The sequence below is a fragment of the Halteromyces radiatus genome, assembly GCF_025201355.1.
Source record: "Halteromyces radiatus strain CBS 162.75 chromosome Unknown BX664scaffold_2, whole genome shotgun sequence".
NCBI lineage: Eukaryota > Fungi > Mucoromycota > Mucoromycetes > Mucorales > Cunninghamellaceae > Halteromyces > Halteromyces radiatus.
Genome location: NW_026251688.1, coordinates 3,219,281 through 3,246,312, shown reverse-complemented (window position 1 = coordinate 3,246,312; position 27,032 = coordinate 3,219,281). Strand labels below are relative to the sequence as shown.

Sequence of the window (27,032 nt, the reverse complement as noted above, 5' to 3'; positions counted from 1 at the left end):
CTCCCCCTGGCGGCCCATCCTGTGTCATCATCTGATTTCCCTCAAGAATCTAATGCTCCTTCTCATGGTTATACTAATGCTGATGATATTTTACTTTCAGATATTGATGATGCTATCGGTGCTGATCTGAAAGCTCACTTCGAATCATTTACTGACAAGCTGAACATCTGTTAGTACCAAGCATTATGATTTCCATTTGAAGCTTTACAACCATTAGTCAGCTTTAGAATCCAATGATGACGATGATACCCACAAATCTTGACCTGACCGAAGAAGAAGTCCAAATGATCATGTTACCAAATCATACAACATCCATGCAGAAAATCTTTTCTGGAACGCCGGGGCATGGCAGCGACGAAAAAAGTTACAAAACGGAAGAAGGTAGATTATATTTGAATCGAAAGGTATTGTTGTTGGAACCAGTGCTAATTAGGTTTTTTTTTTTTTTTTTTTTTTTTTTTATGAATTCTTAAGTCTGAAAAGGGTAAAGATGCCTTGGAATCTGAACAAAAATTGGCGAATCAAAGAAGCAAGAATACTCGGGAAGAAATGCTGGATTTCCATAAGGTAAAACTTTAGAGAATAATACTCTTGGATTTGGTGGTTAGGATTCTACCGTAATATGAAAAGCAGACAACATTCAATGACCTCTTTTTTTTTTTTTTTTTTTTTGGTTGTGTCAAGAACAAAAAAACCACTTCGTGCATTTTATCAAAGTAATGGAGCGATAAAAGATAGAAAAAGTAGCAAGCTTATGAAGGATAAGGCGTACAAATTGGAAACTATAAGAGAACGGCGATCTTTATAAGGAACTAAAAAACATCTGATCATGACAATTGGCGACCGAGGAACATCTACAGGCTCTTGGATTGGTGGACAGAGGGAACTGGCATCATACAGAATACACGAAAGACGTGGTGTCGTTGCAATTACAAATGAACATCGATCATCACAGACTTGCGTGTCTTGTTATCAAAAGGTGGTGCGACCAAAACGAACTGTGGTGAAGGATGGCAAGCAATATATCAAAAATAACGATGGTACCTCACTCTGCGTCAACCCAAGGTGCATAGCTGTGAAAAAAGGGAAGGATGTACAAGGTAGCGATCGAATGGCGTCTGTGGCAATTTGTTTGGCTGGAGTTCATGGAATCAAGACTGGTCAAGCACTTCCTCCTTTCTCTCCAAAAAACAGTACAAAGACTGGAACTCAACTTTTACACCAAGATACCATCTTTGAAGATGAAACCTTTGGAAACCTCGCAAGGGGTGGATTAAACTTAGTAAGTTGTTAGAAAATCGCTATTTTTATTTTTATATTCTGGAGCTAATCATAATACTTTTGTATCCTATAGGTTTGTTTATTACGAAATTAAATAAATATATATTTTGATGACTTTTAGGGGGATGGATTTGATAATATAAAGGATGATTATATGTGTGATAGGAGATGAATGGTATTGTAATCTACAAGGGGAGACAAAAAGAAGGAGAAGTAAATATGTACAAGACAAAAAAAAAAAAAAAAAAAAAAAAAAAGAGATGCTTAGTTTTCTTCTTCCTGTTGGAAATGAATGATGGGGTGCAGTGATGCCTTCTTAGGTTGTGGATATCGCCAATCAAGATGATTATTCAAATCAAATGTATCAGAAGGAGTCCATTGAGGTCGATCAACTGTAGATGGATGATAAAGTAACTGTTGAGAATCTCGTTCAAGTAAGATGGCACGACAGGCAATGTCACGATGAGTTTGTACTTTAAAATAACCAGCTGACCAACGACATGTATGACCAGTTTTATAAGCTAAAAAGGTCAATGCAGCTTGGTCTTGACGATGATTGACACGAGAAGATCCAGGAGGAGCAATACAGTTCTTATTCAATCCACATTGGTACCAAGGTGTGATGATCTCATCCATGATAGTTTGATTGCGTGTATCTAGACCAAATGCTGCACCATTACAGTTGATATAATGTGCATAGGGTTCAGGATCCTGTTGAAAATACTCAAACATACCTGGATGTGTCAATCGATGCATTGTATATGCACTACGAGGAGACCAAAACCCATGATCATTAGCTATATAGCTTGGTAAACGATAGAGGAATTTGGCAGATACTTGATTACCAGCATCCATCCATACTAATAATCCACCATGTTTTTGTGCTTGCTCATATACCATGGCTGTCTTCCATCCGTACTCACCAGCATTTTTTGAAATGTCCCAAAAAGATGGATATTTTTCATAATCAAAAGTAATCAACTCATCCATCAGTCCGTTATTATGGAGTTGTGTTAATACTTCAAGTTGACTCGTTTCATTGACTCCTAAATTATAAACCACTACTCGTGGAAAATTTTCCATCTGGGCACGATAATCATATAATGTGTATAAAAAACTTTCTAACGCACAAAGATGATTTGCACTAGCAGCCGTTACTATCGTATATGGAGGTGGTGGTCGTTTTGTACTGGCTGCAACTGCTGCATCGTTTAATTTAACATCATCAATTGTCGTACTGATGACACATGAAGTTCCTTCTATCACTATCCGTTGTCCTTTGATAGAGATCCCTTTATCAATTGTTGTTGGGCAAACTATTAACAATAATAATAATAATTAAAAAAAAAAAAAAAAAAAAAAGAGATGATGATGAGCTTGGGAACCTAATAAGGAAACTGATTGTATCACTTTTTACCTATGATTCTTTTGCTAGGTATACTTTGCATATTCCAAGTAGATAAAAGACAACATCCTAGTATCAATATGATGATGACATATTGAATCATACTTGTCTGTTTCTTTGATAAAAAATGGTACTTTATCATAGTGAAATGATGATGAAAAAAAGCAAGAAAAAAAAAAAAAAAGAGAATTGGACAAACTAAAGAAGAAAAGTAGATCCATTTATTTGACCAATTATAATAGCTTTATGTCTTTACTCCTTTTCATTACTAAAATCATCCATGAGAAAATAAAAAAGAAAAAAAAAGATCATTCTTGCCCCCCTTTTTTTTCCCTTTGCTCATGCTTATGCTTAGTTCTATAATATTTCTTTTTGCAGTAGAATTGTCAATAAGTGCTTATTTTAGTATGATATGATTATCATTTGAACCCCGCGCGGTCACTTGGCCAAGAAAGTAAATGCCAGAGGGAAACACGTCTTTTTTTTTTTTTTTTTTTTTTTTCCCTTTTACCCGTTACACTCACTCAATTTTTTATTCTCTTCCTCTTTTTCTCTCTCTCTCTCTCTCTTTTATATATATATAGTTCAATCATCATTATGCGTACACCTGAATTGAAAGCTGTAGATCAATTTCCGGATGGATTCTTTTTTATGCGGTGTAAAGAAAAACCTATGGCGGTGGATGTTAATGGTGGTGCTATGACTGTAAGTGAAAACTAATCAAATTAAAATATGTTTTGTTGGCTACTTCTCCTTTCTTCGACCCCCTTTCCCCTTCTCCCTTTTTTCCCCTCTCCCTTTTTCTCGCAACAACGTTTTAACTTTCTTCTCCTTGTCTGAACATTGTACTTCATATCTTTTTTTTTTTTAATATCTCCTTGATGGTGTATCTCTGTTGTCTCCTTACTTTGTTATTATTCTCTTTCTTGGTTCTCATCCTTAATGGTGATAGAATGATGCAACTATGATTATATGGCCTCAGGTAAGTAACTGACATGAAGATAAACAATAAAAGTGAACCCTGAACATGAAACGCCTATTAACTTTCTACTAACTTTTTATTTTTATTCTTTTGATAGAAATTAATAGACAGTATTAATCAGGTAAACCTAGTAAAAAAAAAAAAAATAGACAGTTTTTATGATATATCTATATTTCCTTTTTTTTTTCTTTTTCTTTTTTTTTCTTTTTTCAGTTATGGATGCATGAAGATGGATTTCTTATCAACAAAAAATCTGGATTAGGTAGGAAAAAGAAGTGTTGAATACGATATATACAATGGACTACTGATAATCTTCATTATCTAGTGATTGATATTCGTGGTGGAGATATCAAAAAGGACAAAGTATTGATTCAATATGCTCGGAAACCTGGATTGGCTCATAATCAAAGATGGAAATATCAAGATGGATTCATTTTCCCTCAAGCTGCTCCTCATTTGGTCATTGATATTCGTGTAAGTATATTGAGAAAATAATTCAAATTATATCCTTTTATCAATATTATTGAAAACATCTTATATATATATCAAATATAGGGTGGCGATTTCAAAGAAACAAATGTCCTCTTCTTGAACACTAAAGATATCAATAGTAAAACTCAACAATGGTACATCCAACCCTTTGAAAACGAAAAATCTCAAGATGAATTGGCTTTATTACGACCATCACCAAGTAAAAGAAGAGAAAAAAAAAACTTGATCATACTTATGTTTATATAGATATTAATCCATCATATTATTCCTATTAGATTTACGTACTTCTTCATTTCCACGACCTGAAGAGTTATGTGATAGTTATAGAATAGTTTATATTGAAAACAAGCAAGATCCATTGGAAAATGAAATGGCAGGAGCAGCAGCATTCAAAGCTATCAAGACTTATATTGCTCAGCAAAAAGAAAAACAACAACCTATTTTGACCCCTAGTGCACGCGATTCCATTCAACAATTAGCTAAAACTGAAGTAAGTACCCTGGAAATGATCGACGCTAAGATAAGGGGAAATTGTATTTTAATCAACCTGCCATATTTTTTTTTCTTTTCATTTAGGTACTATCTTTATCTCATGGCCAACAAGACACTCGTGGTTTGATTCAAGCGGCTGAACAAGCGGCTTTGAGTTACTTTGCTCGCGAATACGAAGAATAAACATTTCTTTTTGGATTTGATCTTGTAGTTTAGTTTTTGTTGTATATATATATAGTAGATTCTTTTTATCTCAATAAATCTTTTTTTTTTTTATGAAATAGTGATAAATACTCCTAGTAGATTTTTTTTTTTTTGTAGATATATATTGAAAGAGGGTTAATTTATGTTGGAAATCATAAAAAGGGTGAAATGACAGATAGAAACATAGGTAATATCTTGTACGAAACGTAAGAGAGAGATTACTCTGCTTTTCTTCTACAGAAAGGAATTTGAGTGATTCGAAGTATGATGGATTCAAAATGACGATGACTATTAATGTGGATTTTTTTTTTTTTTTTTTTTTTGGAAATGATTATATAATTTATCGTTCCTGATTATAGCCATCTGCGTTCATCATCATAGGAATAATCATTAGTCAAGTATTGAAATACTGTATATCGATGAACGTCAATTTTATAATCTATCATCATTACTATTCTTTGGATGTATATCAATAACAATTACAAGAGGATACTTGTTTAGAAACAACTTGTCAATGCAAACCACTAACAACATTTCTTTTTCTAGTAATGATTACTTTCAGAAAGCTCCAATAAAAAGTGAGACTATGATTTATTAATAAAAAATAATATATGTTCAAACATAAAAGTATAAACATACATACATATAAGATAATAGCATATGTGGATACAACAGTATGGGAGGTAGAGGAGAGAGTATATGCATCAAATGAATCTAAATCAAGTTAAGACACCTATAATCATTCAATGGCAGCACACCGTAGTTCCCTTTCCCATTCTTCCAAAGGTTGATTCATAGTAGTTGTTTTCATAGTTTTAGTGTCATCAATTGAAATAGGCTACTTCTTGGAGTTTCTTGGTCTTGTCACCAAGCATATTCTTCTTCATCTTAAAATGAAACTCAGAGACTAACTTACCTCTTTTTTTTTTTTTTTTTTTTTTTTCTCTTTTAGTCTTATTTTTTTTTTTTCAGTCCACTATCCAGTCTTTTTCTTCCCTCTTTCAACAGTATAAAGGATATACTTTATATTGTTATATCTTTACTTCTCTCATTAGACTTTTATTATACGACCTATGTTTTATAGAATTGTCTTGTCATTTGCTTTGATTTAGACTTTATTCTTCTTTATTTGCCTATTTTTTTTTCCTTTTCGACTACGTCCTTTTTTCCCCTATTGACTTGGCTAGTGTCTCTCCTTCTTATACTTTATTCAACCATCAGAGGGGGGGATTACATATCTACTCAAATATATCTGCTGTCTCTTGTTGGTTTCCTCAATATTCATACCCTCTCTTCTATTTGTTCGTCAAATACCCTATTGAAACTTCCAACGAAATCATCAATATGGATTCTTATTATTCACCTCCTAGAACCAATCATTCAAAACATCGACACTCAACGCCTTTATCTCCACTCAGGGAAATACAAAAATATACTGGACGGACAGCTGTTCAAGATACAAATTACATTGGTATCACTATCACTGATCAAGAAGACAATTTGAAAGATCCCAACTCTACTTCATGGTCTACACCTTATTTACAAGACAGCACTGGTGATGCTTCGCAATCTTATCGACACTCCTTCAATGGTTTGGATGACTTTTCTCGTTTCAATCAATCTGACTCTTGGAATTCTCAACAATATCAAGATTTCTTATCATTTCGGTCTGAATATCAACAACAAGAACAACAAGAACAGCAACAACAACAACATCTACAGCAACAACTGTTACAGCAACAACAGCAACAACAGCAACAACAGCAGCAACAACAGCAACAACAACAGCAACAACAACAGCAACAACAACAGCAACAACAACAGCAACAACAACAGCAACAACAGCAACAACAACAACAACAACAACAACAACAACAACAACAACAACAACAACAACAACAACAACAACAACAACAACAGAGGCGGCATCAAACTATTAACCGACAAGGTGAGAAAATTATCAATAAACCTCCTTTTCTTTCTCGACATGCATCTATTACTCTACCTGCTATTAATACCAGCGATCTTCCACCTCAGCCAAAACCATCAACATCTACCTCAACTATGCTTCATGAAGGACCACGATCAGTAACTCTGCCTATACAACACTCATCTTCACTATTGTCCTCTTCAAAAACTCGGCCTCATCCTACTACATCAACCTCTTCATCCCTTATCAATGGTTTGCCACAACATAATTCAGAAGATGAACTAGCAACAAAAGAAACCGTTCCTAGTGGTGCCCCACAACCGTTATCACCATTGACATCAGTTTCATCCTCGTATCTACAAAGCCCTCGTCACCGTGGACATCAAGTATCATCAACACCTACTTCTCCTTTTTCACCAATCAAAACACACTTTGGATCTAGTTCTAGCAACTCTTTTACAACAACATCTCATCAAAAATCAAAATTTTCAGCTTCATCACCCAACTCAACTCATCCTTCACGATCCAATGGGTCAACTCCTTCATCTTCCCTATCTGGTGCTTTTCGAAAAGTGAACAGTTGCTCTGATTTGAATCATCTCTTTTTAAGGAAACCGATGCGGTCCAATGTGGTCAATGTAAGAGCCTAAAACGAAATACCAGAATGGAAATACAAATTTGACTAATATAATCTTATATATATTATTTTATCGATTTAGCCCTTATTATCCATGACAAAACATTTGAATTCGACCTATCAAAAATGTAATCATGGATTCCAATACAATGCAGCACGAAATCCGCGTCGAGTGTTGACAAAACCAAGTAAACCTGGAGGAAATGATGGTTACGATAATGAAGACTACGATTATATATTATACGTGAACGATATTCTTGGGTCTACGGAAGGACACAGGTATGCCAATAAAGGACAGATTCATTATATAATTAGGTTATTTATTTGATTTTGGTATTTATAGATATATCATCTTGGATGTGTTGGGCGCTGGTACATTTGGCCAAGTGGTGAAATGCAAGAATATGAAAACACAAGAACTTTTTGCTGTCAAAGTGGTCAAGAACAAGCTAGCATATTTCAAACAAAGTATGATGGAAGTCACGATTCTGGAAATGGTAAGAACTTGATGAAATGGAATGGATAATCAGGGTATTCATTGTCATCGTTTTATATATATATATATAGCTTAATCAACGGTATGATGCCAATGATCAGCATCACATTCTTCGACTAAAGGATACTTTCATTCATCAGAAACACTTATGTCTCGTATTCGAACTTTTGTCAGTCAATTTATATGAACTCATCAAACAAAACCAATTTCGTGGACTGTCTACCAATCTTGTACGTGTATTTACTGCGCAGATCTTGGATTCATTGACAGTATTGAATGAAGCTCGTATCATACATTGTGATTTGAAGCCGGAGAACATTTTGTTGAAAAAGTAAGGACATAATGGAAATTAAATAACAACAGAAAAAAAAATCTCACCTTTTTTTCTTTTCTTTTCTTTTCTTTTCTTTTCTTTTTTTTTTTCTAATGGTTAGTCTTGAATCACCAACAATCAAAGTAATCGATTTTGGATCAGCATGTCATGAAGTTCAAACGATGTACACGTATATTCAATCTCGGTTTTATCGATCTCCTGAGGTGTTGGTTGGATTACCATATACCAGTGCAATCGACATGTGGTCATTAGGATGTATAGCGGCAGAATTATTTTTGGGATTGCCTCTATTCCCTGGAAGTTCAGAGTACAATCAAGTATCTAGAATCATTGATATGTTAGGGTATGTAATGAAAAGTGGTTACAGTTCAATGACTGAATATTTTTACCTTTTTTTTTTTTGTTTTTATAGTCTACCTCCATCTTATATGATTGAAATGGGAAAAAACTCACATCGTTATTTCGAACAACAAGTCGATGATCAAGGTCAGAAACACTATCGATTACGATCTATGGAACAATACGCGAAAGAACAAGGCAAACAGGAACAACCATCCAAACGATATTTTACGGCAACAACTTTACCTGAACTCATCACAACGTATCCTCTTGCACGGAAAGATTCAATGTCGACAAAGGAATTAGAAAAAGGTATAAGAAGAAAAAGAAAATTAGAAGATAATGAAAAGGACATTGGACTGATTTTATATATATATGTATATATAGAAACACAAAGTCGACTTGCTTTTGTGGATTTTTTACAAGGTCTATTGAATCTGAATCATTTTGAGCGCTGGTCACCTCAACAAGCCAAACAACATCCTTTTATTACTGGAGAACCTTTTACAGGACAATTCACACCACCATTTATACCGCGATCTCAACCCTCTATGAAAATACCACCACCAATGCCATCAATTTCACTTCAAGAACCATTCGATTTCTCTTCTCCTCCATACCAACCACCACCACCACAACGTCAACATGTATCGCAATCTTCTCTTTCTGTCAGTAATGATTACCTACCATCCAATAATCAGTATTCAAGTGAAACTCATGAGTCTTACTTATCACCAGCCTACTCCAGTCTTCCAAATTTTTACACTAATCGATTATCACAGCAACAATTCTCCCAACAATCATCATTACTTCAAGGTAATCAAAGCTCCTCTCGTCCTGAAGATGATATGGTGGACCCTAAAAGCAAATCATCATTCGCTACTATCTCCAAACGGTCATCTTACAACCTGCCTCGTGTTTTGGAACCTCCTGAAGGTGAATACGATACTTCTGTGGAATCAAATTTTATGCCATCCTCATTATTATATCAACATCGACAGCAAGCTCAGCAATCAAATCAGCAATCAATGTCAGGTGTTGGGTCTCAAGCATCGAGTGGTGGTGTGCACGGTCGACCGCGGGCAAACACAGTAGGAACAATGCAAATACCTCCTCCTATACAAATGGCTACTCTAGATGCAGTGACGAGTAACGTTGATGGTCCAAAATTGGGAATGATTCGTGAACGAAATCTGAAATTAGCTGATGTCAGTTCTCGATCTTCTCCATTGCAACAGCAACAATATCAACAACATGAACATCATCCACATTTCCGTCATCATCATCATCAACATCATCAACAACAGCAACAACAACAACAACAACAACACAATGCTCGTTTATTGGATCCTGATTATGTCGATTTTCAAGGAATCAAAGTATTAGATTCATATCAATCGGTGATGCCTAATGATAGCAACGGATCTTCTAGTTTTCAACCTTCCACAATATCCATGTTTCAGCAATCATCCTCTACGTCATCCCATCCAATCAATATCTCCACATCCACTGTCAACCATCAAGAACAGTATTATTCAGCAAATCAAGATTATGACTTTGGTCCATCAACGCAGCCACCTCCATTCCCTTTTAGTTATCAACAACTTCATCGTGCAGTTCAAGAACGTCCAAGCACTTGGCGATCAAGCATAGGAAATGTACCACCCATTGATTTGGAAAGAGATGCGGATTGGACAGAAGAACGAAACAGCCCACCATTAGACTCATCCTCATTATCACCTCATCACTATTCACAACATCAAACATCATCCTCATCTACTTCACCACTATCAGTTGCTAGTATGTCTATACGAAATTCAACATCCACATCCTCCCGACCATCTCAAAATTCCTCACAACAGCATCGTAGAAGTCATAGTGGTGTTCGGTTTGCAGACATAGTACCAACAATTTCCTCTTCCTCCTCCTCCTCCTCCTCCTCAAATAATGTCTCATCTGTGATGTCAAGATCTAGTATGGCAAGTAATGTAGCAAGTTTACATCGACGTGTCCGGGGTCATCCACCTCTTGTGCAGCCGTATCACCGTCATGATCTGGAGTGGGATGGGGTTCATAATATTCCATCACATCAGCAATTACAACAACAGCAGCATTTGACATCTTTCCATCAACATCAAAACCATGTAACAACAACTAGTGATTTGGACAGAACTTGATTCTATTAATTTCTGTAGTATTCTTTCCTTTTTTATTTTTTTTTTTTATTTTACATATACCTTATTAGAAATGAATCAACTTCCTCTTATCTTTTCTCTACTCTCATTTACATATTTCCGTTTAATTATTTCCCTTGTCTAGTCATATGCTTTTCACGCACACACTCACGTACACACATACACACATACATATATTACTTTTTTTTCAATAAAAGAAGCTTTGATATTATGATGATGATCCATATTGGTCTTTTTTTTTTTTTCCTCTTTTTTGTCTTCTGTTCAGTCAAGCTGACTAAGCGGCTATTGAATCCATACTCCTTTTTATTTTGGTATCATGGGTACGTAGACTGATGATAAGGTCATAAGGGTCCAATGGATGAAGAATATCAATAGCTCCGCATCATCCACATCTATACTTTTTCAAGTAACACCAATGAACGCATGTGCCGCCTTTCATAGAGACCATATTTGTCATTTTTTTTCAAAAGGAAAAAAAAACAAAGAATGATATACGTAAGAATATATCTATTTTCTTTTTTATTTTTATTTCTTTTTTGAAAAAAGAGGACGTTACAGGAAAGAAAAAAACGTTTGATTCTTTTTTTTTTTTTTTTTTGATCATATGCACTACGATGCCAGGGTTCAACACATGTATTCTAACAAAACTCAGTTCGTGCCACTAAAAAAAAAAAAAATCAGAGATCGCCATAAGGTAGTACGAAAATCATGTCTTTTTGCTTCAAAGTGGCGCCATTGGCACTTTCCCTTCTAAAGTGACAATTCAATATATTTTTTTCTTTAAATAAAAAATAAAATAAAATAAAAAAAAAGGAGTTCATGTGAGTTTAATTTCTTCATCAATATAAATAAAAAGTAAAGTAAAAAAAAAAAGGCTTTATTTCACAAAATAAAAATGTACAAAAAAGAAAATCATACATATATATATATATATATTGACTATCATACGAAGAATATAAATAAATCATCATGAGGTAGATAACGATGGGAGTAAAGCTGGGTTTTTCTCAACCAAGAGAGCACGTAACCATTTTGCTTCCATTTCCAGAGTCTTACACCGTTCTTCAAGCATATCTGCCTTGGCCGTCATATCCTTGACAGTTTGTTGTAATGCCTGTTCACGTAACTTTTTCTTCATTCGGAATCTTGCTGATGCGGCTGTGTTGCGTCGACGCTTGTCTTCATCCACACTTGATTTACGTTTTGCTTCATCCAGTAATCCAGATGATTGTTGTTTATTATCAATTAAATTCGTCACTAAATGTTGTTGATCTATATATGAAAATAAGGTAAGGATCAAAAAAAAAATATTTTTTTTACTATTGCTTTACCAAAAGGATGTATGTCATTGAAAACAGTATTATAAAGACAAGAATCATTTGTATGTGTAGGTTTAAGATCCAAAAGAGCTGAGCCTGGTGTAGAATCAAACTTGAATTCAGCATTGGCCCACATTGCAAGTTCGTTAGTGACATCTTCTTCTGATAGAGGAATCGACGTTTCTTCTCCAAGGAGATTCAATGATGCAATATAAGACATTGGATAGATCAAACTTGAATATAAATCAAATAAAGGAAAGAGAAAAAAAAAAAAAAGAAAAGAGAGAAAAAAAAAGTTATTTTCAAAGCTTAACGGAGAATCAATTACCGATGAATGGTTAGATTCTATAGTTGCACCAACATGGAATAAAGTTAGATTGCATTGAGAGGGCAAATTGATAAACCGAATATTCATTTATATGTAAAAGATTTTTTCGCATTTCATTGCGTAAATAAAATTCAGATGAGTCTATATAAATAAAAATCAAAGGATTGTTTTGGTTTACTTTTTATTGATGATATGTACAAAAAAAAAAAAAAAAAAAGAGTAAACTAAGTAAAATATGTAAAAAACAAAAGGGAACTATATAAACAATTTCTTTCAAAAAAAAGGGGGAAAGAGAAAGAGAAGGGATCTAATATCTGTAATATATATATGTATAGAATCCTTTTGTTCAAATCGTATCGATGGCTGGAGATGGTGGAGTTGCTGGTACATGTAATTGTAAACTATCACCAGGTTGATCATGATGCACAATGGATGTCAACGATGAAGATGTAATAGCTCGATGAGGGTGATATGTTGAAGAGAATCGTCCTTCACCTGATGATGATGCTGTAGTTGTTGTCGTCGTGGTTGTTGATCCTTCTGATGATAACGTTGGTGTATGATTTCTAGGATTCACCATTTGTGCCACAGTAGCAATAGTATGACTGTCAAGTTCGGTTGGTGATGCTGGTCTAGATGTTGCAAGTGCTGAATGAATCCTAGAGATCGGTTTATACCCATGTCGTTTTTGTGGATGTAATAAACTATGATGATGACGGTGTGGTTGATCTTTACCAAGATGATCTATACGTTGTTTTGGATGATCCAATTCAATTGAATGACGACGTTGTTGATGATCCATTAGTTCATTTGCATAGGTCGATGATGTTCTCCTTAATGATGACGGATTTGGACCAGTTTCTTGACCAGGTGATGATGGTGATGATGATATGGATGTTGTTGTATTGGAAGATAACGATGAAATGCTTGATTTCTTCACTTGAGTTGATCCATAAACGGCATCCTTTTCTTGATCTATCCAGTCATGAGTCCATGTATTCCTATCCTGTTTTTCTTGTTCATTACTTGCTTTGTTTCCTTGAGCCAAATTAAATGCTTCCATTTCTCTTGCATACCGAGCCTTGTCAGCTTTTGCCTTTTCTTGCCATGGATACTTCTCATCGTCTGTCATTTTACGCCATTGTTCTGCTATTACCTTGCTAATCATACCAACATTGCTTTTTGGATATTGTCGTACAGCGTCCGGTCGTGCAAAAGAAGCGAAGAAGAGAAAACCAGACATTGGATGCTTGGGTCCAAATGGATTCTTGTGCTTTTTCTTCTTGCGTCCACGAGGATCAGGGAATCTACGTTGTTGTTTACTTTCTTTTCCTGGTGTCTGTTGTGAACTGGTTGTTGATTTTTTGCTGTGTGGGTTGATATCATCTTTGGTGTCCCAATGATCACCGTACTTGTCACCTTCTACCGATCTCTTTCGTTTCTTTGATGGTCGGGATCGATATCCTGCTTGTTCCAATTCAGTTCTTGATCTTCGACTATACACATAATTGGGGTAGTTTTCCAAGTGTTTCTTCTTCAAATTGGCTGCCTCGTTGATATAACTATTTTTCTTTTCCTATAATGATATATATGTATAAATCATCGATAAATTTACTATTATTTATTATATGCTTACCTGAGGAAGATTTCGCCAACTTTCACTTATCAATTTGCTGATCAATGCCACAGTGAGATGTTCATTTTGATCCAATAGTTTTCTTCGCATTTCCCGGTTGAATAACAAATAAGCGTTGGGTGGGCGTTTCAAACGTGCCGTTTTTGGTGTCAGAGATGTGTTGTTGCATTGATGAATACCTACTGCTTGATCTAGTGCATTCGCTTCTGCAGCTCCAGATATACTTGCGACATTCAAAGTACGTTGAGAAGGAGGTGAAGTAGATAAAGATGATGATGACGTTGGAGATGAATTGATTGTTGTAGCGTCATTGTGATGATAAAAAGGATGATCTTGGTCTGTTGATGTTGGTGAAGAATGAAAGGTAGATATCATAGATACGTCACTATGGGCCATTGATCCTCTTTTTGAATGTTGATTGTCGCCTGTACCAAATGAACAAACACTTTCATCATCAGCAGCTATAGTGAGAGCAAAAGAGTTACTGCGGCTACTGTGAGAAATGGGTGATGAAGTCGAAAAATCATTGTATGAAGCATCAAATGATGATCCAGGGCGTAATCGATGATGGTTACCTATGTGTTCATCGGAAGAAGATGATGGTGGTTGACCAGTACCAGAAGAAGCTACGGTTGTAGTTGTGGTAGTAGTCGTGGTTGTAGTAGTTGTAGTGGTAGCAGCAAAACTGAATGGGGCTGGATCGGTTGGGTGAGTAAAAAGTGTCGTCGGTGTTCTAGTCGTAGCAGTAGTGGTAATGTTGTCATTTGGAAGTTCGGCTCTGATCCTATCTGCCTTCTGTTTGTACCAGTCCCGTTCTTCCTATCATAACAACAACCAAAAAAAAAAAAAAAAAAAAAAAAAAGTTAAGTAAAAAAAAAAAAAAAAAAAAAAAGAAAGAAAGAAAAAATGTCATAATTTTACCTGAGTCAAAGCTTTCCATTCATCACCAAGTTGTCTATTGATATCCGTATTTCGAGCATTAGGTTTTCCTTGTTTCAAAATTTGACGACGATCCGAGCAAAAAACGAAAAAGGCATTGGGAGATCGTCTTTTTCCAGTTTGTGGTCTTTTTTGTTGTTTTTCCGATTTTTTCTTTGTTGCATCAGAGTTCTTGGTACCGGCATTTGTTGGAGAACGTTGATTTGATTTTGTGATGATGTCGTCAGATACCGTTAGAGTAGTTGCAGTAGATATATCATCCCGACTGGTTTTGGTTTCGGTAGAACCCGCATCATCTTGCTGATCAGAAGTAGTTACAGTCATATCTTTTTTGTTGTGAAAATCATCATCGTTGGAAGAGAAGGTCATCGATAATAAAGATTGCATATCATTTGTTCGAGATGATGGTGATGATGATGTCCATTGATTTGCCTGTCGATGTTGATCCATAAAATTACCGGTTGTTGTAGTGGTAGAAGGTGATATATGGTATTCAATTCCCTCCATCCTTGAGGAGTTCATTGGAACAAAGTTTGAACCTTCAGGTGGTTCTGAGTTAGAATCTAAAATGAAGAGATTAAAAAAACAATTCAAAAAAAAAAAAACTAAAAACAATTGTTATTTATTTTATACCTTGACATAATTCATGTTTGGAAGGACGAGAAGAAGGATTGATTGAGTGATGATAATCATTTTGTGAACTTTTCTGAAAAGTAGAATGTTGAGCATACCAAGTCATCTAAAATAAAATAAAAATGAGTTTAGATTGAAGTTGTCAAAAGAGAGAAAAAAAAAAAAAAAGAAATTACTTGACTAGAATTGACTGAATGCGATTGGTAAACAGCAGCAGCAGCCGCAGCATGAACAGCAGCTTGTTCAGCAGTTGATATAGAACTATGACGATGATTTTGTTGAGAAGAATGATGATGATAAGACAATAAGGAATGTGAAGTATCAGGAAAGGACCGCGAATAAGAAGATTTGGTAGAGTGATGAGAATCCCTGAGGGTTGAATAATGGGAATGTTCAGAATGGTTGTTGAATTGTTGTAACTGAGGTTGTTTAGGGTTATGGTTGTTGTCGAGGGTGACCATTCCTTGGCTAACAACACGATGATCTTGATGATGATTGGCTGGAAGAATCACAGGAGGAATCACTTGACTTGGCATTGTTCGAACAGGAGACCCATCGGTATGTAAATCCATGTATCCGTGAGTCAAAGGATGAAATAAAGATGATGTTGAAGAAGAAGAGGAAGAAGAGGAAGAAGAAGATGGTGGAGAGTGATGTTGTGAATATTTTTTATCATCTGTTTTATCATTTCGTGACCATTCATGTTGTTTAGAATAATTTGTTGATCGCGTTTCAAATTCAGAAGTTGAACTTGTTAAAGTAGTTGAATAATTGTTGTGTTTTCGTCTTGAAGTATCATGAAAATTCCAAGAGGTAGTTGGATTGACGTAGTTATGATTTTGGTTGGATAATTCATATAGAGTCAATGTTGGCGTTGGTGTGTGCGGCACGTTGTTTTTAGTTAATAATGTGGCGTTCTCCATAGCGTGTACAGGTATATAATCACCATCACCTTCTTTCCATTGAGACATTGGTCTATTTTATATAATAATAATAATAAAATAAATATAAAATTATTTATAATAATAATAATATTTTTTTTACCTATAGAACAATGTAAAATTAATGAAAATAAAAGCAAAAAGTAGATGATGTGCAACAAAGAGAGAGAGACAGAGAGGAGTATACTTTTGGGTATGAATAAAAGAAAGAAAAAAAAGAAACTTATTTTGGAATGATAAAGAAAGGAATCAATAATAATAAGAAAAAACAAGGTTGTTCATATATATATACACACACACAAAAAAAAAAAAAAAAAAGAAGAAGAAAAAAGAAAAGGAGAAAGAGAGAGGGGAGAAAAAAAGGGTCAAAATGGGAGTATAAAAAAAAAAAAAAAAAACACCATGCTTTTTTTTTGGCTGGTGTGTTGTTGTACGCCCCAAATTCCAAATAGAGTAACCTGAAAAGTTGGACCACGGGGAGTTTGGGGTGAACCAACATTTCGGGCTTTTTTAGTTTTTTTCATATTGGGAAATGTAATATTCTATTGAAAAAAAAAAAAGTTTAATCTATCATTATATATATAGTCATTTTGATTTCTATAAATCTTTAATTATATATATATGTTATTTTATATTTTATAAAACTTATTTTAAAAATAATAACAACAATAACAAAAAAAAAAAAAACAATCTATATATCAACTGATCATTTTGTTGGTTTTCGTGTCACACCTCCACTTTCCTTACTTTACCACACGATAATAAAAAAAAGAAAAAAAATGCGGAGTGTATAATTATTATTTTTTTCTTTTTTTCGAGTAATCCAACTACAAAGGTTTTTTCTTTTTTTCGAGTAATCCAACTACAAAGGTTTTTTCTTTCTTTCCCTTTTTTTTTCTTTTTTTTTAACATGGCTAGTGCAAAGAACTTTTTTACTACAGGTAGAAATATTATTGCTATTGGACGTAATTTTAGGTAAGTAATAGAATATTATTCATATATATTTTTTTAAACTTAATTTTTTTATTTATATTTTATAGTGAACATGCTAAAGAACTTGGTAATGCTGTTCCCACTTCTCCTTTTTACTTTTTGAAGCCTACTTCTTCCTATTTAGCCAATGGTGGTATTGTTGAAATACCTAAAGGTTGTGAAGTACATCATGAAAGTAAGTAATATATATATATATATAAAAGAAAGGAAAAAAAATAATTGTTTTTTTTTAAAATAATAAAGTTGAACTTGCTGTTGTTATTGGGAAAACTGGACGCGATATCAAGAAGGAGGATGCTATGAATCATATTGCAGGTTTGTTATTATCATTCTCTTTATTATTATTGTTATTATTATTATTATTATTATTTATATTTCACTTTTTTATCAAAATTAGGTTATGCATTGGCTATTGATATGACAGCTAGAAATGTTCAGGTAACTTGAAATAATAAAGTGACTGATTAAAAAGGATGAAGAGTCATATATATATTATATATATATAGAATGAAGCAAAGAAGAAAGGATTACCTTGGAGCACTGCTAAAGGATTTGATACTTTTACCCCAATCAGGTAATCCTTGACTCATATTACTTATTTAACTTATTAATCATCAAAACTTTTTTTCTATTCTTTTATAGTGACTTTATACCAAAGGAAAGAATTAGTGATCCATCCAATGTTAATCTATGGTTGAAGGTAGGAAAAAAAAAAAAAGGCTTACAAAGTAAAAAATAAAATTGATATCAATAATATATATTAGGTCAATGATGTTTATCGTCAAAATGGAAATACCAAAGATATGATTTTCAAGTAAGTTCCTGAATAATCATGATATCTAATATTAATATATTTATTTTATTATTATTATTAGTGTACCATCATTGGTGGAATATGTATCTTCAATTATGAAACTAGAAACTGGTGATGTTATGCTTACTGGTACTCCTAAAGGTGTTGGCCAAATTGTGAATGGAGATGTGATTACTTGTGGATTACGTGTAGGATCTGATGACAAGGATTTGGTGAATATGAGATTTGATGTTAAGGATCGTCAAAACAGTAGCTATAGTTTTAAATAAACATTACTTGAAATTCCGCAAAATGCTTTAATCCGCATGACGAACATATATATAAAAAACTCACACGTTACTCTTCTTTGTTTTTGTTTCTTTTTCTTTTTGTTTCTTTTCCTTCTCTGTCACTTCTGTACTTTTTCTTTTTTGTCTTTATTATGACTGTAAGGAAAAAATATAAATATATATATATCAACTTACATGACAATGCTTCATTCCTATTATTTCTTATCTTTCTTTTTTTTTAAAAAAAAAAAAATAAAAATAAAAAATTATTTACAGCCTCCCATTCGCCATCTATCAGATATACAAAAACGTTTATTTCAAATCAAAGCTGAAAGGAAAAAAAGGTAAACCATAACTTTTATTTTTTCAATAGTGTATTCATCTTTTTTTTATATATAGTTTTGCAGATATCGGTAAAGCAATAGGTCGGGATGAAGTATACGTAGCTGCTATATTTTATGGACAGGTAAAAAAAAAAAAATTCTTTTATAACGCGCGTTTTTTTGTTTTACTGTATATCCGGTAGTTACTGATTTATTTATTTGATGAAATAGGCAAAACCTAGTTTTGATGAAATAGAGAAATTATCAAAATATCTTAATATTCCAACAACTCATCTCGCTGCAGAATATGGACCACAATTTTTCCCTGATCGTGGAGGTTTGATGGCAATTCCACCCACAGATCCTGTATTATACAGATTATACGAAATGATACAAGTCTATGGGTATCCAATCAAGGCTATTATTCATGAAAAGGTTTGGAAATAATAATAATAATAATAATAATAAAAGGAAGGCGTAAAAGAAATAACAAGACACCTACGATACTAACTAATTTTTCTTTTTTTGATAAATAGTTCGGTGATGGTGCTATGTCTGCTATTGATTTTACAGCAAGTGTTGAAAAAGTAAAAAAAAAAAAAAAAAAAAATATAATATTTCAAAATTCATAAGAAATATCGTAAATACTGATCTTCTTTTTTTTTTTTTTAATACTTCTTTATTCGTTATCATTAGGTGGAAGATCCAAAAGGGGATCGCGTCAAACTTATATTTGATGGCAAGTTTCTACCTTACAAGAAATGGTAGTAATACCTTAGTTAGTTTGATTACGTAGTATAATTACCTATTCAATAAAAGTCTTTATGAAATAAACAATCACCCATCACAATATATGTAAAATAACATAAATCGAATAAATCACTCTGTTTCAATTGACTTCACTTTAAACTTTGTTTCTCAATTGATATAGTAAAAAAATAAAATAAAATAAATAACGATCAATATCACTACACCCAAAATGATCATCATCCAATGGAACTACTACCTTTCAATTCCTCTCCAAAAAAGTAGTCTAGTGTTGTCTAATTGGGGTTTCAGCGATTGCCTGGAGATTTTTAAAGGATGACTAAACTAAATCAATTGAGTAAATTAAAAATTAGAGGTCAATATTGTCATCCTTCATCCAATAATGATCATCATCCAACATAATTACCACCATAAGATTCCTCTTAAAAAAGTAGTTTAATAGCACCTAATCCCAGTTTATCGCTTATCTTGCCAGCTAATAGTGTAATAAGCACCAAAAGATTTCATCCATTTTTTGAAAAAATGCCTGATGACCCCATGACAATTTATTTTTACAGCCAAAATTTGGCTGAGGAATTGAAATTTTTAGCTGTGAAATCCAAAAAAAAAAAAAAAAAAAAAGAATCCACCGCCCTAAATAGCCCTAATCATCTCACAAGAGAAATTTTCAAATCCCATTTTGAGGTTTAAACGTCTAACTATACTATTACTAAAACAAAGATATATCATCTATGATTATACATTTTTTATTCATATATCAAAGCACATTTATCACTAAAAAATGTCACGTTTATAAGCAGGAAAAAAATATATTTTATTTTTTTTCTTCGTTTTACCTAGGGGTGTCAAAGGTAAATTGATCGTCGGGGGGATGAGAGTAAGAATTTCCTGTATAAAAGATAGTTTCGGTGAAGGATACAAACAAACAAGGTAAAATGAAGGAGTCATCATGATATGTGAGAAGGGGAAGTTAACTATACAAAAGTCAATACAAGAGCAGATGAAGGGGTCAAACCTATCAACAGATAGAAAAAAAAAAAAAAAAAAAAAAGGTTAAAAAAAAGAGAGACTTAAATACGATATTATCCTTCATATACCTAATTCCTTCAAGGACTTGTCCAGATCTACATCAGCAAAAGTTTTTCTAAATGAGAATAATTTGAAAATGAGTCCAAAAAATAAAATAGTCAAATATGAATCCTACTTTTTTTTTTTTTTTTACCTTGGGAAGGTGGTGGAAAGAGTGAAATTACCATTGCAGCCAGCAGCCTTCAAATGATCGTAAACGTCTGTCAATTTGGCATCAGCAGCAAATGTCTGAGTTACTGGAGTTGCGTTTGGAATACGAATCTATCATGCAAAAATAGATATGAAATAGAAATGAATGATCTATGACGCGTCCTTTTTTTTTGGTGTCTATCAATTACCTGTAATCGAGCTTCATTATATTCTGTCTTGATAGTTTGATTGGATCCAACTGTAGAAGTACCAGCAGTAGTGGCAGGAGTAGAAGTAGTCTCTTGCGTAGATCGTTTAGAAGCTTCACGCTTTAAACAAAAAAAAAAAAATGAGTGCACCAATTATATATATATATAATATACCAAATTACCTTTGCTTGTCTTTCCAATCGATCTTGTTCAATCTTAGCCTTAATATTCGCCTTTGCAATACGATCCAATTCCTTTTCTCGACGTTTAGCTTCAAAAGCTTTCTTGATTTCTTTGGCTTCCATTTCTTCCTTGAGTGCTGACATATCTTGACCTGCTTTTCGTCGAATTCGTTCGGCTTGTTTTTGTTCCTCTATACTATTTGCTGCTTCCTTTGCCCGTTTTTCTGCCAGTCGTGCTTTAAGTTCTGCTAGTTTTTGTTTCTTTTCTTCTTCTGTCAATGGTTTGATGATTTCTGTACTTTCTGAAAAATTTTGATGTTGCGTTTTTATAGCATGACGTTCAGCAGAAGTGGCTATACAAAATAGTATATTATGCATTAATAATCCAATTTATTACGCGTACCCAGTATATATAAAACTTACCATCACGGAATAATTTTTGACAATCATTGCATATCAGACTTTGAGCTGTTTGTTCACCATCCTTGATTTCACCTAATAAAAGTCAATAAAAGAGAGAGAAAAAGCCATGAATGTTTGAAATGAGCAATAATAATAATAATAATAACAATAACAATAAATAAAAAGAAGTTCAACTTTTTTCTTATTTTTTTTTTTTTTTTTTTTTTTGCTTTACCTTCTTCTTTTGATGTCGATGATTCTGTAGAAGTAGAACCTAAAGCTTGTCCTTGTTGATCTTCTTCTGGTTCGTCGGAAACGTCAGGATGACTCAAGAGCCTAAAAGAGAGAGAGATAAATATGGTAAATCTATATTTTCCTGTGAATATGTCAAAACTTTTACCAATCCATGGCAGGTTGAAGACCAGCACCGTTCACAGCTTTCCACGCTTTTTGACTACAAAAAAAGAAAGCCAAAGTATGAGTGAGTTTTTTGCTTTTTTGTTTTTTTTTTTTTATTTACAACACAGATAAACTATGTATAACGTGTTGTTTTACCTATTTTCATATTATATATATATTCTATTAAACTTACACTTTCCCTCTAGAAAAGCCCATTCCAACCAAAGTATCAATATCACCGGACATGTTTGTATTGAAGGAGTAACAATTTATTAGTAATAAAGGAAAAAATATTGAAAAAAAAAAGAAAGAAAAATAGAAAGTCAATGAAAAAAAAAAAAAAAAAAAATTGAAATTGAGTTACCGCAGACATGAAGTTGTAAGTTGTAAGAAGTTTTCTTTTTTTTGTTTATTTCTACTTTTGGTTTGGTATGAAAAGGAATAGAAAAAGAATCGTGACACGATAAAAAAAAAAAAGGATTACCGATGATGGTTTATATATTTTGAAAGGAAGGAAAGACAAGAAAGAAAAGTGGAACAGCTGTGTTTCATTTTTCAATATATTAAGGCATATGGGTAAACTTTTTTTTTTTTTTTTTTTTTTCTTATTTCTCCTTTTTTTTTTTTTTATTATTTCTTTTCTTTTTTTTTTTCCTTTTCTTTATGTTTAAAATAAAAAAAAGAAAAAAAAAAAAACTTATTATATAAAATATGACTAGACCATCACCAAAACAAAAAACTATACCACCACTTGTATTACTATCATTTGCTTTGATTCATTCTCAATTCTATTGGCTTTATTCTGTTATTTATCATCTATGTCATAACTTATCTGATAGACCTGTGGATTTAGATCAATCTGTTCTTGATGCTCTTACAAAACGTTCAGGTAGAACAAGAGCTTTTTCTGAACCTCAACAACCTTCTACTATTATTCTTCAACAAAGACAAGCTATTACAGCTACTTCTTCTAAAACACGACCTAGAAGTAAGTTATAATATTATTATATCATAGATTTAAATATTGAATTAAACTTTTTTTATTATTATTATTATTAGGTACCACTATAAGTGCAACTACTGTAGATGCTGATGCTCCCCTTAGAAAACAACAATGGGTGAAACATGTTCAAGCTTGTATTAATCAACAACAATTGATGGATCCTACTGAAAAAGATTATATTTTGGATGAGAGAATGGGAAGAACTCGTCCTCCTCGATGGTGGCAACGAACAAGAAAACATTTAATTCGTCAAGATAAAATGGATAGTGATATCAATATTCATTCTACACTCTCATTACCCGGAACAACTCACATAGATTCTGCAACAACTTCCACCAATAGTAAACAATCACAACCTGTATCACTCCTGCTTTCCGCCACACAATCATCTTGTGATCCTCAACAACATATTCCCAAACCTAATGATATTATTTCATCATCATCATCATCATCATCATCAACAACAACATTATCATCACCAACACAACATTGCATTATAACTTCGGCATCTTCATCATCATCACCTCCTTCTGTCAATCTGCCAACAAAACCTTTTATGGAATCATCCAATCAAGATTTATCTACTACGACAATCACTACAAATGATCCAAACAACAACAACAAACGTCGACCCTTAGCGAAAATTAGATCTGTTTTTATAAAATCACAAATCGAACCGGAAAAGGTACGGTCTCAGTTAGATCGGAAGAGAAAAACAATCCTTGGCATTCCTTCCCGATGGTCATCACCTCCTACAAGTACTACCATTACGACTAAATCAACAACAATGGTCACAATGACAAATCACAGTACTTCTTCACAACCATCAACACAAAAACAACGATTATCAGTTAGGATCAAGGAACCAAAGGAATCATCACCAAAGAAAAGATTATTTTCTTCTTTACCAAATTGGAAACGAATGAATGGAAAATTAGATAGATAGCTTTTTTTTTTTCCTCCTTCCCTTTTTTTTTTTTTTTTTTATTTATTTGTATTTGTATATATTTGTTATTTAACCTTCATACACAAGTTTGATCTATTATCAATAAAAAAAAATTCAGTTTTGTTATCGCTTTTCTTTTTATATTAAAAAATACACGTTGTCTCTCTTTTCATTGTATTAATATCCAATCTTAAAGATATGATATCCCCATTCAGAAGAATAATCTCATATGATTGGTGCAGATTGATTTGCATAATAAACTCATTCTCCTACCAAAACCAAAATGGAACAGAAATATATTGACATTTGATAATAAAAAAAAAGTTGTAAATATGATTTTTTTATTGATTTGATTTGATTTGATTCCAACTATACGAATAATGGGTAGAAAAATAATGTGTAAAAGATAAAGTAGTACACACGAGCACACACACACAAACAGAAAGAAGAAGAATAAAAAAAAAAAAAAAAAAAAAAAAAAAAAAAGAGGAAGAAAAATTGGATAAGGATAAGGTATAAGAAATGGTAAGGGAGAACATAAGTTTAAAAAAAAAAAAAAAAAAAAAAAAGAAGAAGAAAAAAGATAAGAGGGCAAATAGGAAAAAAAAAGGTGAAGAAGGAAGGAAAAAAAGAATGGATTTGAAGGGAATTGGAGGGGAATAATAGTGAAAAATAAATATAAAAGAAAATAATAATATAAAGATCTAACACATGCACAAAAAAAAAAAAACTATTACTGTTTTACTTTTGTCCTTTTCCTTTCTTGATGAGCCACTGTAGAGTAACATCAATATTCACTTGATTCTTAGCAGAAATTGAGTAACAAGATACTTCACGATTGGTAATCGATTGCAAATGTCTATATAATAATAAATCAATGGAATGGATCTTTTTTATTCTTTTTATACTTACAATACTTCAATCAACTGTTTCACTGATAAAGCTTCATCCAAATCATTTTTATTTCCAAGGACAAGCATAGGAATATTCGCCAATTGTGGTTTTTCCAATAATGCTTTAAGTTCTGTATAAGCTGCCTCCAATTTACTATGATCTGCCGCATCCACTACAAAACTAAAGAAAGAAAAAAAAAATTAAAAAAAAAAAAAATAATCATTTTTGTAAATTTTCCTTTACTTACACTATAGCATTGACTCCACGACAATAACGTTCCCACATACTACGAAAACGAGGTTGTCCACCAATATCCCATAATTTCATCGTCACATTGCCTTTGGTCACTTTTCGCATATTAAAACCAACAGTTGGAATAGTATCTTCCATGAATTGTCCAGACTAAAGATTAAAAAAAAAAAAAATGTTACGAGTCAAACATCTATTTTTACATGTGTATATATATCCTTATTCCTTTCCTTTTTTTTTTTTTAGATAACACTCTCTATTTTTTACTTACTGCAATCACATTAACAAGAGTTGTTTTACCACTATTTTGAAGTCCAACCAACGTCAGCTCCATTTCAGTCTATAGGAGGGATAATAAATAAAATAAAAAAAAGGATGAGTTTCTCCTAGTTCGATAAAAAAAAAAAAAAAGAAGATATTCCCATTATTTTATTTATATACCTTAAAAAAGAGACTTCGAAGCCATTCCAGTATCGAGTGAATAATACTTGCCATTAATGAATATAATTAGAATATGTTGTTGTCTTGTTATCCAATGAAAAGAAAAAAAAAAAAAAGTAAAAGAAAAAGAGGAGAGAAGCGGAGAGAAAAAAAAAAGAAGTAGAAAAATGGAAAATGTATATGTCGACTGACTGAAAAAAAAAAAAAAAAAAAAAAAATGAGGACAAAAAAGACGTCATGTGCTTCGTTTATCCCAAAATTATTTATCGATTTTGAAAATAGACTTTTTTATCCCAAAAATTATTGAGTCACACCATAGAAAAAAGAAAGGTTAAACTTTTTCATTTTTTGTTGACATAGTAGTAATGTTGAGGGGTCCATCATCTATCGAGGAAACACAAAACTTAATCACTCTCGTGTCAAGCCCCGCACGCACATCTATATACCCTTTCATTTTAATACAAAGATCAAATTCAAGTAAAATGGATCTATAAAGGATGATTCAAAAAAGGAGTCTTTTGTTACCCTCATCAAACAAAAGCGGCATTTTTATTGGCTTTGATCACTAAAAAGAAAAAATAGGTCTCGGATTTCAGTCGTATTAAGGCAATTCTTTCAATGTTGAATTTTCAGTACTACCATCAAACTCGGTTAAAAACTTACAATAACATGTTTGAAAAAAAACCTTTTTTCAAGGACATGGCCAAAAAAGGAAGTCGGATCTTCAAACACACATAATAGGGTAAAAGAAGACCTTTTCTTTCTCTCTTTCTTTCTTTCTTTCTTTCTTTCTTTCTTTTTTCTCTTCAAAGAGTATCATTATACCTATTATTATTTATTTATTTATCTTGACTTTAAATTATGTCCAATGTCAGTAAGTTTCCACCATGATAATCATTTAGCTTTTTTTTGTTTTTAGGATGACCAATGGATTCTATTCTTTTTTTTTTTTTTATGTTACGGCCCAACAACAATCTAGAGTTTACAACTAACTATGCATTGAACAAACGAAGAATGACTTTTTCTTCTATCAAAAGAGAAAGGAAGGGATAGTGTGGTAATAACAAATTTTCATGTAACAGGTGTGTACAACTGGTAATTATTATTATTATTTTACGTAGGGCTCCTTGTAGATTTCTAAACAATAAATATGCAAGGACTTATACTGTATTTTTTTGAAGGATTCATGGGAATTGGGGAGTGATTATTCATTCATCAATTATCACAAACTGTCATCATCATCAATTATAGGCATTTCATTATTATGGTGAAAAACAGGAGACCACAGGACGATTTACGCCAGTAACAAGGGGGGCCATTTCTTTTATAAGAAATG

At 32.8% G+C, this 27,032-nt stretch overlaps 14 protein-coding genes across 14 annotated transcripts; 7 read left to right on the top strand and 7 right to left on the bottom strand.

Annotated features, from left to right (window-relative positions):
• Positions 1 to 829: 829 nt before the first annotated feature.
• Positions 830 to 1,534, top strand: BX664DRAFT_383664 (uncharacterized protein; the record flags this gene model as incomplete). The annotated part of the gene is made up of 2 exons (XM_051549130.1): positions 830 to 1,282; positions 1,355 to 1,534. The coding sequence occupies 2 exons, from the start codon at positions 830 to 832 to the stop codon at positions 1,373 to 1,375; spliced, it is 474 nt and encodes a 157-aa protein (XP_051403597.1). The 3' UTR covers positions 1,376 to 1,534.
• Positions 1,535 to 1,544: 10 nt separating this feature from the next.
• BX664DRAFT_370939 (uncharacterized protein) lies at positions 1,545 to 2,747 on the bottom strand (the record flags this gene model as incomplete). The annotated part of the gene is made up of 2 exons (XM_051548647.1): positions 2,699 to 2,747; positions 1,545 to 2,597 (listed from the first exon to the last, which is right to left on the bottom strand). Exons 1-2 carry the CDS (start codon positions 2,727 to 2,729, stop codon positions 1,546 to 1,548), a joined length of 1,083 nt encoding a protein of 360 aa, XP_051403596.1. The 5' UTR covers positions 2,730 to 2,747.
• A 457-nt stretch (positions 2,748 to 3,204) lies between these two features.
• BX664DRAFT_326199 (uncharacterized protein) lies at positions 3,205 to 4,933 on the top strand. The gene is made up of 8 exons (XM_051544180.1): positions 3,205 to 3,391; positions 3,639 to 3,668; positions 3,766 to 3,789; positions 3,882 to 3,930; positions 3,994 to 4,142; positions 4,224 to 4,359; positions 4,436 to 4,650; positions 4,737 to 4,933. Exons 1-8 carry the CDS (start codon positions 3,284 to 3,286, stop codon positions 4,833 to 4,835), a joined length of 810 nt encoding a protein of 269 aa, XP_051403595.1. The 5' UTR covers positions 3,205 to 3,283; the 3' UTR covers positions 4,836 to 4,933.
• Positions 4,934 to 6,070: 1,137 nt separating this feature from the next.
• On the top strand, positions 6,071 to 7,842 carry BX664DRAFT_78582 (uncharacterized protein). The gene is made up of 2 exons (XM_051549736.1): positions 6,071 to 7,702; positions 7,767 to 7,842. The coding sequence occupies exon 1, from the start codon at positions 6,201 to 6,203 to the stop codon at positions 7,434 to 7,436; it is 1,236 nt and encodes a 411-aa protein (XP_051403594.1). The 5' UTR covers positions 6,071 to 6,200; the 3' UTR covers positions 7,437 to 7,702; positions 7,767 to 7,842.
• On the top strand, positions 7,234 to 10,852 carry BX664DRAFT_78597 (kinase-like domain-containing protein). The gene is made up of 5 exons (XM_051549737.1): positions 7,234 to 7,702; positions 7,767 to 7,920; positions 7,991 to 8,250; positions 8,354 to 8,904; positions 8,980 to 10,852. The coding sequence occupies exons 1-5, from the start codon at positions 7,518 to 7,520 to the stop codon at positions 10,767 to 10,769; spliced, it is 2,940 nt and encodes a 979-aa protein (XP_051403593.1). The 5' UTR covers positions 7,234 to 7,517; the 3' UTR covers positions 10,770 to 10,852.
• An 812-nt stretch (positions 10,853 to 11,664) lies between these two features.
• BX664DRAFT_356615 (uncharacterized protein) lies at positions 11,665 to 12,346 on the bottom strand. The gene is made up of 2 exons (XM_051547900.1): positions 12,122 to 12,346; positions 11,665 to 12,062 (listed from the first exon to the last, which is right to left on the bottom strand). The coding sequence occupies exons 1-2, from the start codon at positions 12,327 to 12,329 to the stop codon at positions 11,758 to 11,760; spliced, it is 513 nt and encodes a 170-aa protein (XP_051403592.1). The 5' UTR covers positions 12,330 to 12,346; the 3' UTR covers positions 11,665 to 11,757.
• A 1,145-nt stretch (positions 12,347 to 13,491) lies between these two features.
• Positions 13,492 to 13,725, bottom strand: BX664DRAFT_242812 (high mobility group protein, related; the record flags this gene model as incomplete). Its single annotated transcript, XM_051540237.1, has 1 exon — positions 13,492 to 13,725. A coding segment is annotated over one exon (234 nt), but the record flags the coding sequence as incomplete, so codon positions are not given.
• A 145-nt stretch (positions 13,726 to 13,870) lies between these two features.
• Positions 13,871 to 14,584, bottom strand: BX664DRAFT_78564 (uncharacterized protein). Its single transcript, XM_051549734.1, has one exon. It carries the CDS (start codon positions 14,467 to 14,469, stop codon positions 14,062 to 14,064), a length of 408 nt encoding a protein of 135 aa, XP_051403590.1. The 5' UTR covers positions 14,470 to 14,584; the 3' UTR covers positions 13,871 to 14,061.
• Positions 14,585 to 14,637: 53 nt separating this feature from the next.
• BX664DRAFT_78568 (uncharacterized protein) lies at positions 14,638 to 16,894 on the bottom strand. Its single transcript, XM_051549735.1, has 6 exons — positions 16,690 to 16,894; positions 15,822 to 16,620; positions 15,646 to 15,751; positions 14,995 to 15,575; positions 14,879 to 14,892; positions 14,638 to 14,816 (listed from the first exon to the last, which is right to left on the bottom strand). The coding sequence occupies exons 2-6, from the start codon at positions 16,614 to 16,616 to the stop codon at positions 14,807 to 14,809; spliced, it is 1,506 nt and encodes a 501-aa protein (XP_051403589.1). The 5' UTR covers positions 16,617 to 16,620; positions 16,690 to 16,894; the 3' UTR covers positions 14,638 to 14,806.
• A 527-nt stretch (positions 16,895 to 17,421) lies between these two features.
• Positions 17,422 to 18,915, top strand: BX664DRAFT_292855 (uncharacterized protein). Its single transcript, XM_051542010.1, has 8 exons — positions 17,422 to 17,561; positions 17,627 to 17,754; positions 17,823 to 17,894; positions 17,977 to 18,017; positions 18,086 to 18,153; positions 18,222 to 18,279; positions 18,344 to 18,393; positions 18,455 to 18,915. Exons 1-8 carry the CDS (start codon positions 17,497 to 17,499, stop codon positions 18,660 to 18,662), a joined length of 690 nt encoding a protein of 229 aa, XP_051403588.1. The 5' UTR covers positions 17,422 to 17,496; the 3' UTR covers positions 18,663 to 18,915.
• BX664DRAFT_326187 (cyanate lyase C-terminal domain-containing protein) lies at positions 18,632 to 19,855 on the top strand. Its single transcript, XM_051544179.1, has 6 exons — positions 18,632 to 18,820; positions 18,939 to 19,006; positions 19,062 to 19,128; positions 19,217 to 19,420; positions 19,522 to 19,572; positions 19,682 to 19,855. Exons 1-6 carry the CDS (start codon positions 18,815 to 18,817, stop codon positions 19,751 to 19,753), a joined length of 468 nt encoding a protein of 155 aa, XP_051403587.1. The 5' UTR covers positions 18,632 to 18,814; the 3' UTR covers positions 19,754 to 19,855.
• Positions 19,856 to 20,426: 571 nt separating this feature from the next.
• On the bottom strand, positions 20,427 to 22,502 carry BX664DRAFT_326186 (ubiquitin-related domain-containing protein). The gene is made up of 9 exons (XM_051544178.1): positions 22,357 to 22,502; positions 22,165 to 22,218; positions 22,000 to 22,100; positions 21,786 to 21,857; positions 21,363 to 21,715; positions 21,181 to 21,300; positions 20,976 to 21,103; positions 20,851 to 20,897; positions 20,427 to 20,768 (listed from the first exon to the last, which is right to left on the bottom strand). Exons 1-9 carry the CDS (start codon positions 22,407 to 22,409, stop codon positions 20,728 to 20,730), a joined length of 969 nt encoding a protein of 322 aa, XP_051403586.1. The 5' UTR covers positions 22,410 to 22,502; the 3' UTR covers positions 20,427 to 20,727.
• Positions 22,503 to 22,837: 335 nt separating this feature from the next.
• BX664DRAFT_326184 (uncharacterized protein) lies at positions 22,838 to 24,136 on the top strand (the record flags this gene model as incomplete). Its single annotated transcript, XM_051544177.1, has 2 exons — positions 22,838 to 23,151; positions 23,223 to 24,136. Coding segments are annotated over exons 1-2 (1,163 nt in total), but the record flags the coding sequence as incomplete, so codon positions are not given.
• A 565-nt stretch (positions 24,137 to 24,701) lies between these two features.
• BX664DRAFT_326181 (ADP-ribosylation factor-like protein 8B) lies at positions 24,702 to 25,809 on the bottom strand. The gene is made up of 5 exons (XM_051544176.1): positions 25,697 to 25,809; positions 25,527 to 25,595; positions 25,254 to 25,408; positions 25,025 to 25,186; positions 24,702 to 24,971 (listed from the first exon to the last, which is right to left on the bottom strand). The coding sequence occupies exons 1-5, from the start codon at positions 25,748 to 25,750 to the stop codon at positions 24,854 to 24,856; spliced, it is 558 nt and encodes a 185-aa protein (XP_051403584.1). The 5' UTR covers positions 25,751 to 25,809; the 3' UTR covers positions 24,702 to 24,853.
• Between the last annotated feature and the right edge of the window lie 1,223 nt (positions 25,810 to 27,032).

Coding starts and splice junctions, on each gene's coding strand:
- BX664DRAFT_326199 (XM_051544180.1), top strand. CDS start 3,284: ATGCGTACACCTGAATTGAAAGCTGTAGATCAATTTCCGGATGGATTC. Junction 3,669..3,765: donor CTATGATTATATGGCCTCAG/GTAAGTAACTGA, acceptor TTCTTTTGATAG/AAATTAATAGACAGTATTAA. Junction 3,931..3,993: donor CAACAAAAAATCTGGATTAG/GTAGGAAAAAGA, acceptor TTCATTATCTAG/TGATTGATATTCGTGGTGGA.
- BX664DRAFT_78582 (XM_051549736.1), top strand. CDS start 6,201: ATGGATTCTTATTATTCACCTCCTAGAACCAATCATTCAAAACATCGA.
- BX664DRAFT_78597 (XM_051549737.1), top strand. CDS start 7,518: ATGACAAAACATTTGAATTCGACCTATCAAAAATGTAATCATGGATTC. Junction 7,921..7,990: donor AAGTCACGATTCTGGAAATG/GTAAGAACTTGA, acceptor ATATATATATAG/CTTAATCAACGGTATGATGC. Junction 8,251..8,353: donor GAGAACATTTTGTTGAAAAA/GTAAGGACATAA, acceptor TCTAATGGTTAG/TCTTGAATCACCAACAATCA.
- BX664DRAFT_356615 (XM_051547900.1), bottom strand. CDS start 12,329: ATGTCTTATATTGCATCATTGAATCTCCTTGGAGAAGAAACGTCGATT. Junction 12,063..12,121: donor CAATGACATACATCCTTTTG/GTAAAGCAATAG, acceptor TTTCATATATAG/ATCAACAACATTTAGTGACG.
- BX664DRAFT_78564 (XM_051549734.1), bottom strand. CDS start 14,469: ATGGCCCATAGTGACGTATCTATGATATCTACCTTTCATTCTTCACCA.
- BX664DRAFT_78568 (XM_051549735.1), bottom strand. CDS start 16,616: ATGTCTCAATGGAAAGAAGGTGATGGTGATTATATACCTGTACACGCT. Junction 15,752..15,821: donor ATTCAGTCAATTCTAGTCAA/GTAATTTCTTTT, acceptor ATTTTATTTTAG/ATGACTTGGTATGCTCAACA. Junction 15,576..15,645: donor CAAACATGAATTATGTCAAG/GTATAAAATAAA, acceptor TCTTCATTTTAG/ATTCTAACTCAGAACCACCT.
- BX664DRAFT_292855 (XM_051542010.1), top strand. CDS start 17,497: ATGGCTAGTGCAAAGAACTTTTTTACTACAGGTAGAAATATTATTGCT. Junction 17,895..17,976: donor TGCTATGAATCATATTGCAG/GTTTGTTATTAT, acceptor TATCAAAATTAG/GTTATGCATTGGCTATTGAT. Junction 18,394..18,454: donor ACCAAAGATATGATTTTCAA/GTAAGTTCCTGA, acceptor TATTATTATTAG/TGTACCATCATTGGTGGAAT.
- BX664DRAFT_326187 (XM_051544179.1), top strand. Junction 19,129..19,216: donor CTGCTATATTTTATGGACAG/GTAAAAAAAAAA, acceptor TTGATGAAATAG/GCAAAACCTAGTTTTGATGA. Junction 19,573..19,681: donor TTACAGCAAGTGTTGAAAAA/GTAAAAAAAAAA, acceptor CGTTATCATTAG/GTGGAAGATCCAAAAGGGGA.
- BX664DRAFT_326186 (XM_051544178.1), bottom strand. CDS start 22,409: ATGTCCGGTGATATTGATACTTTGGTTGGAATGGGCTTTTCTAGAGGG. Junction 22,219..22,356: donor GGCTTTTCTAGAGGGAAAGT/GTAAGTTTAATA, acceptor CTTTTTTTGTAG/TCAAAAAGCGTGGAAAGCTG. Junction 21,858..21,999: donor ATCGACATCAAAAGAAGAAG/GTAAAGCAAAAA, acceptor GACTTTTATTAG/GTGAAATCAAGGATGGTGAA.
- BX664DRAFT_326181 (XM_051544176.1), bottom strand. CDS start 25,750: ATGGCAAGTATTATTCACTCGATACTGGAATGGCTTCGAAGTCTCTTT. Junction 25,187..25,253: donor CGTGGAGTCAATGCTATAGT/GTAAGTAAAGGA, acceptor TTCTTTCTTTAG/TTTTGTAGTGGATGCGGCAG. Junction 24,972..25,024: donor AAACAGTTGATTGAAGTATT/GTAAGTATAAAA, acceptor ATTATTATATAG/ACATTTGCAATCGATTACCA.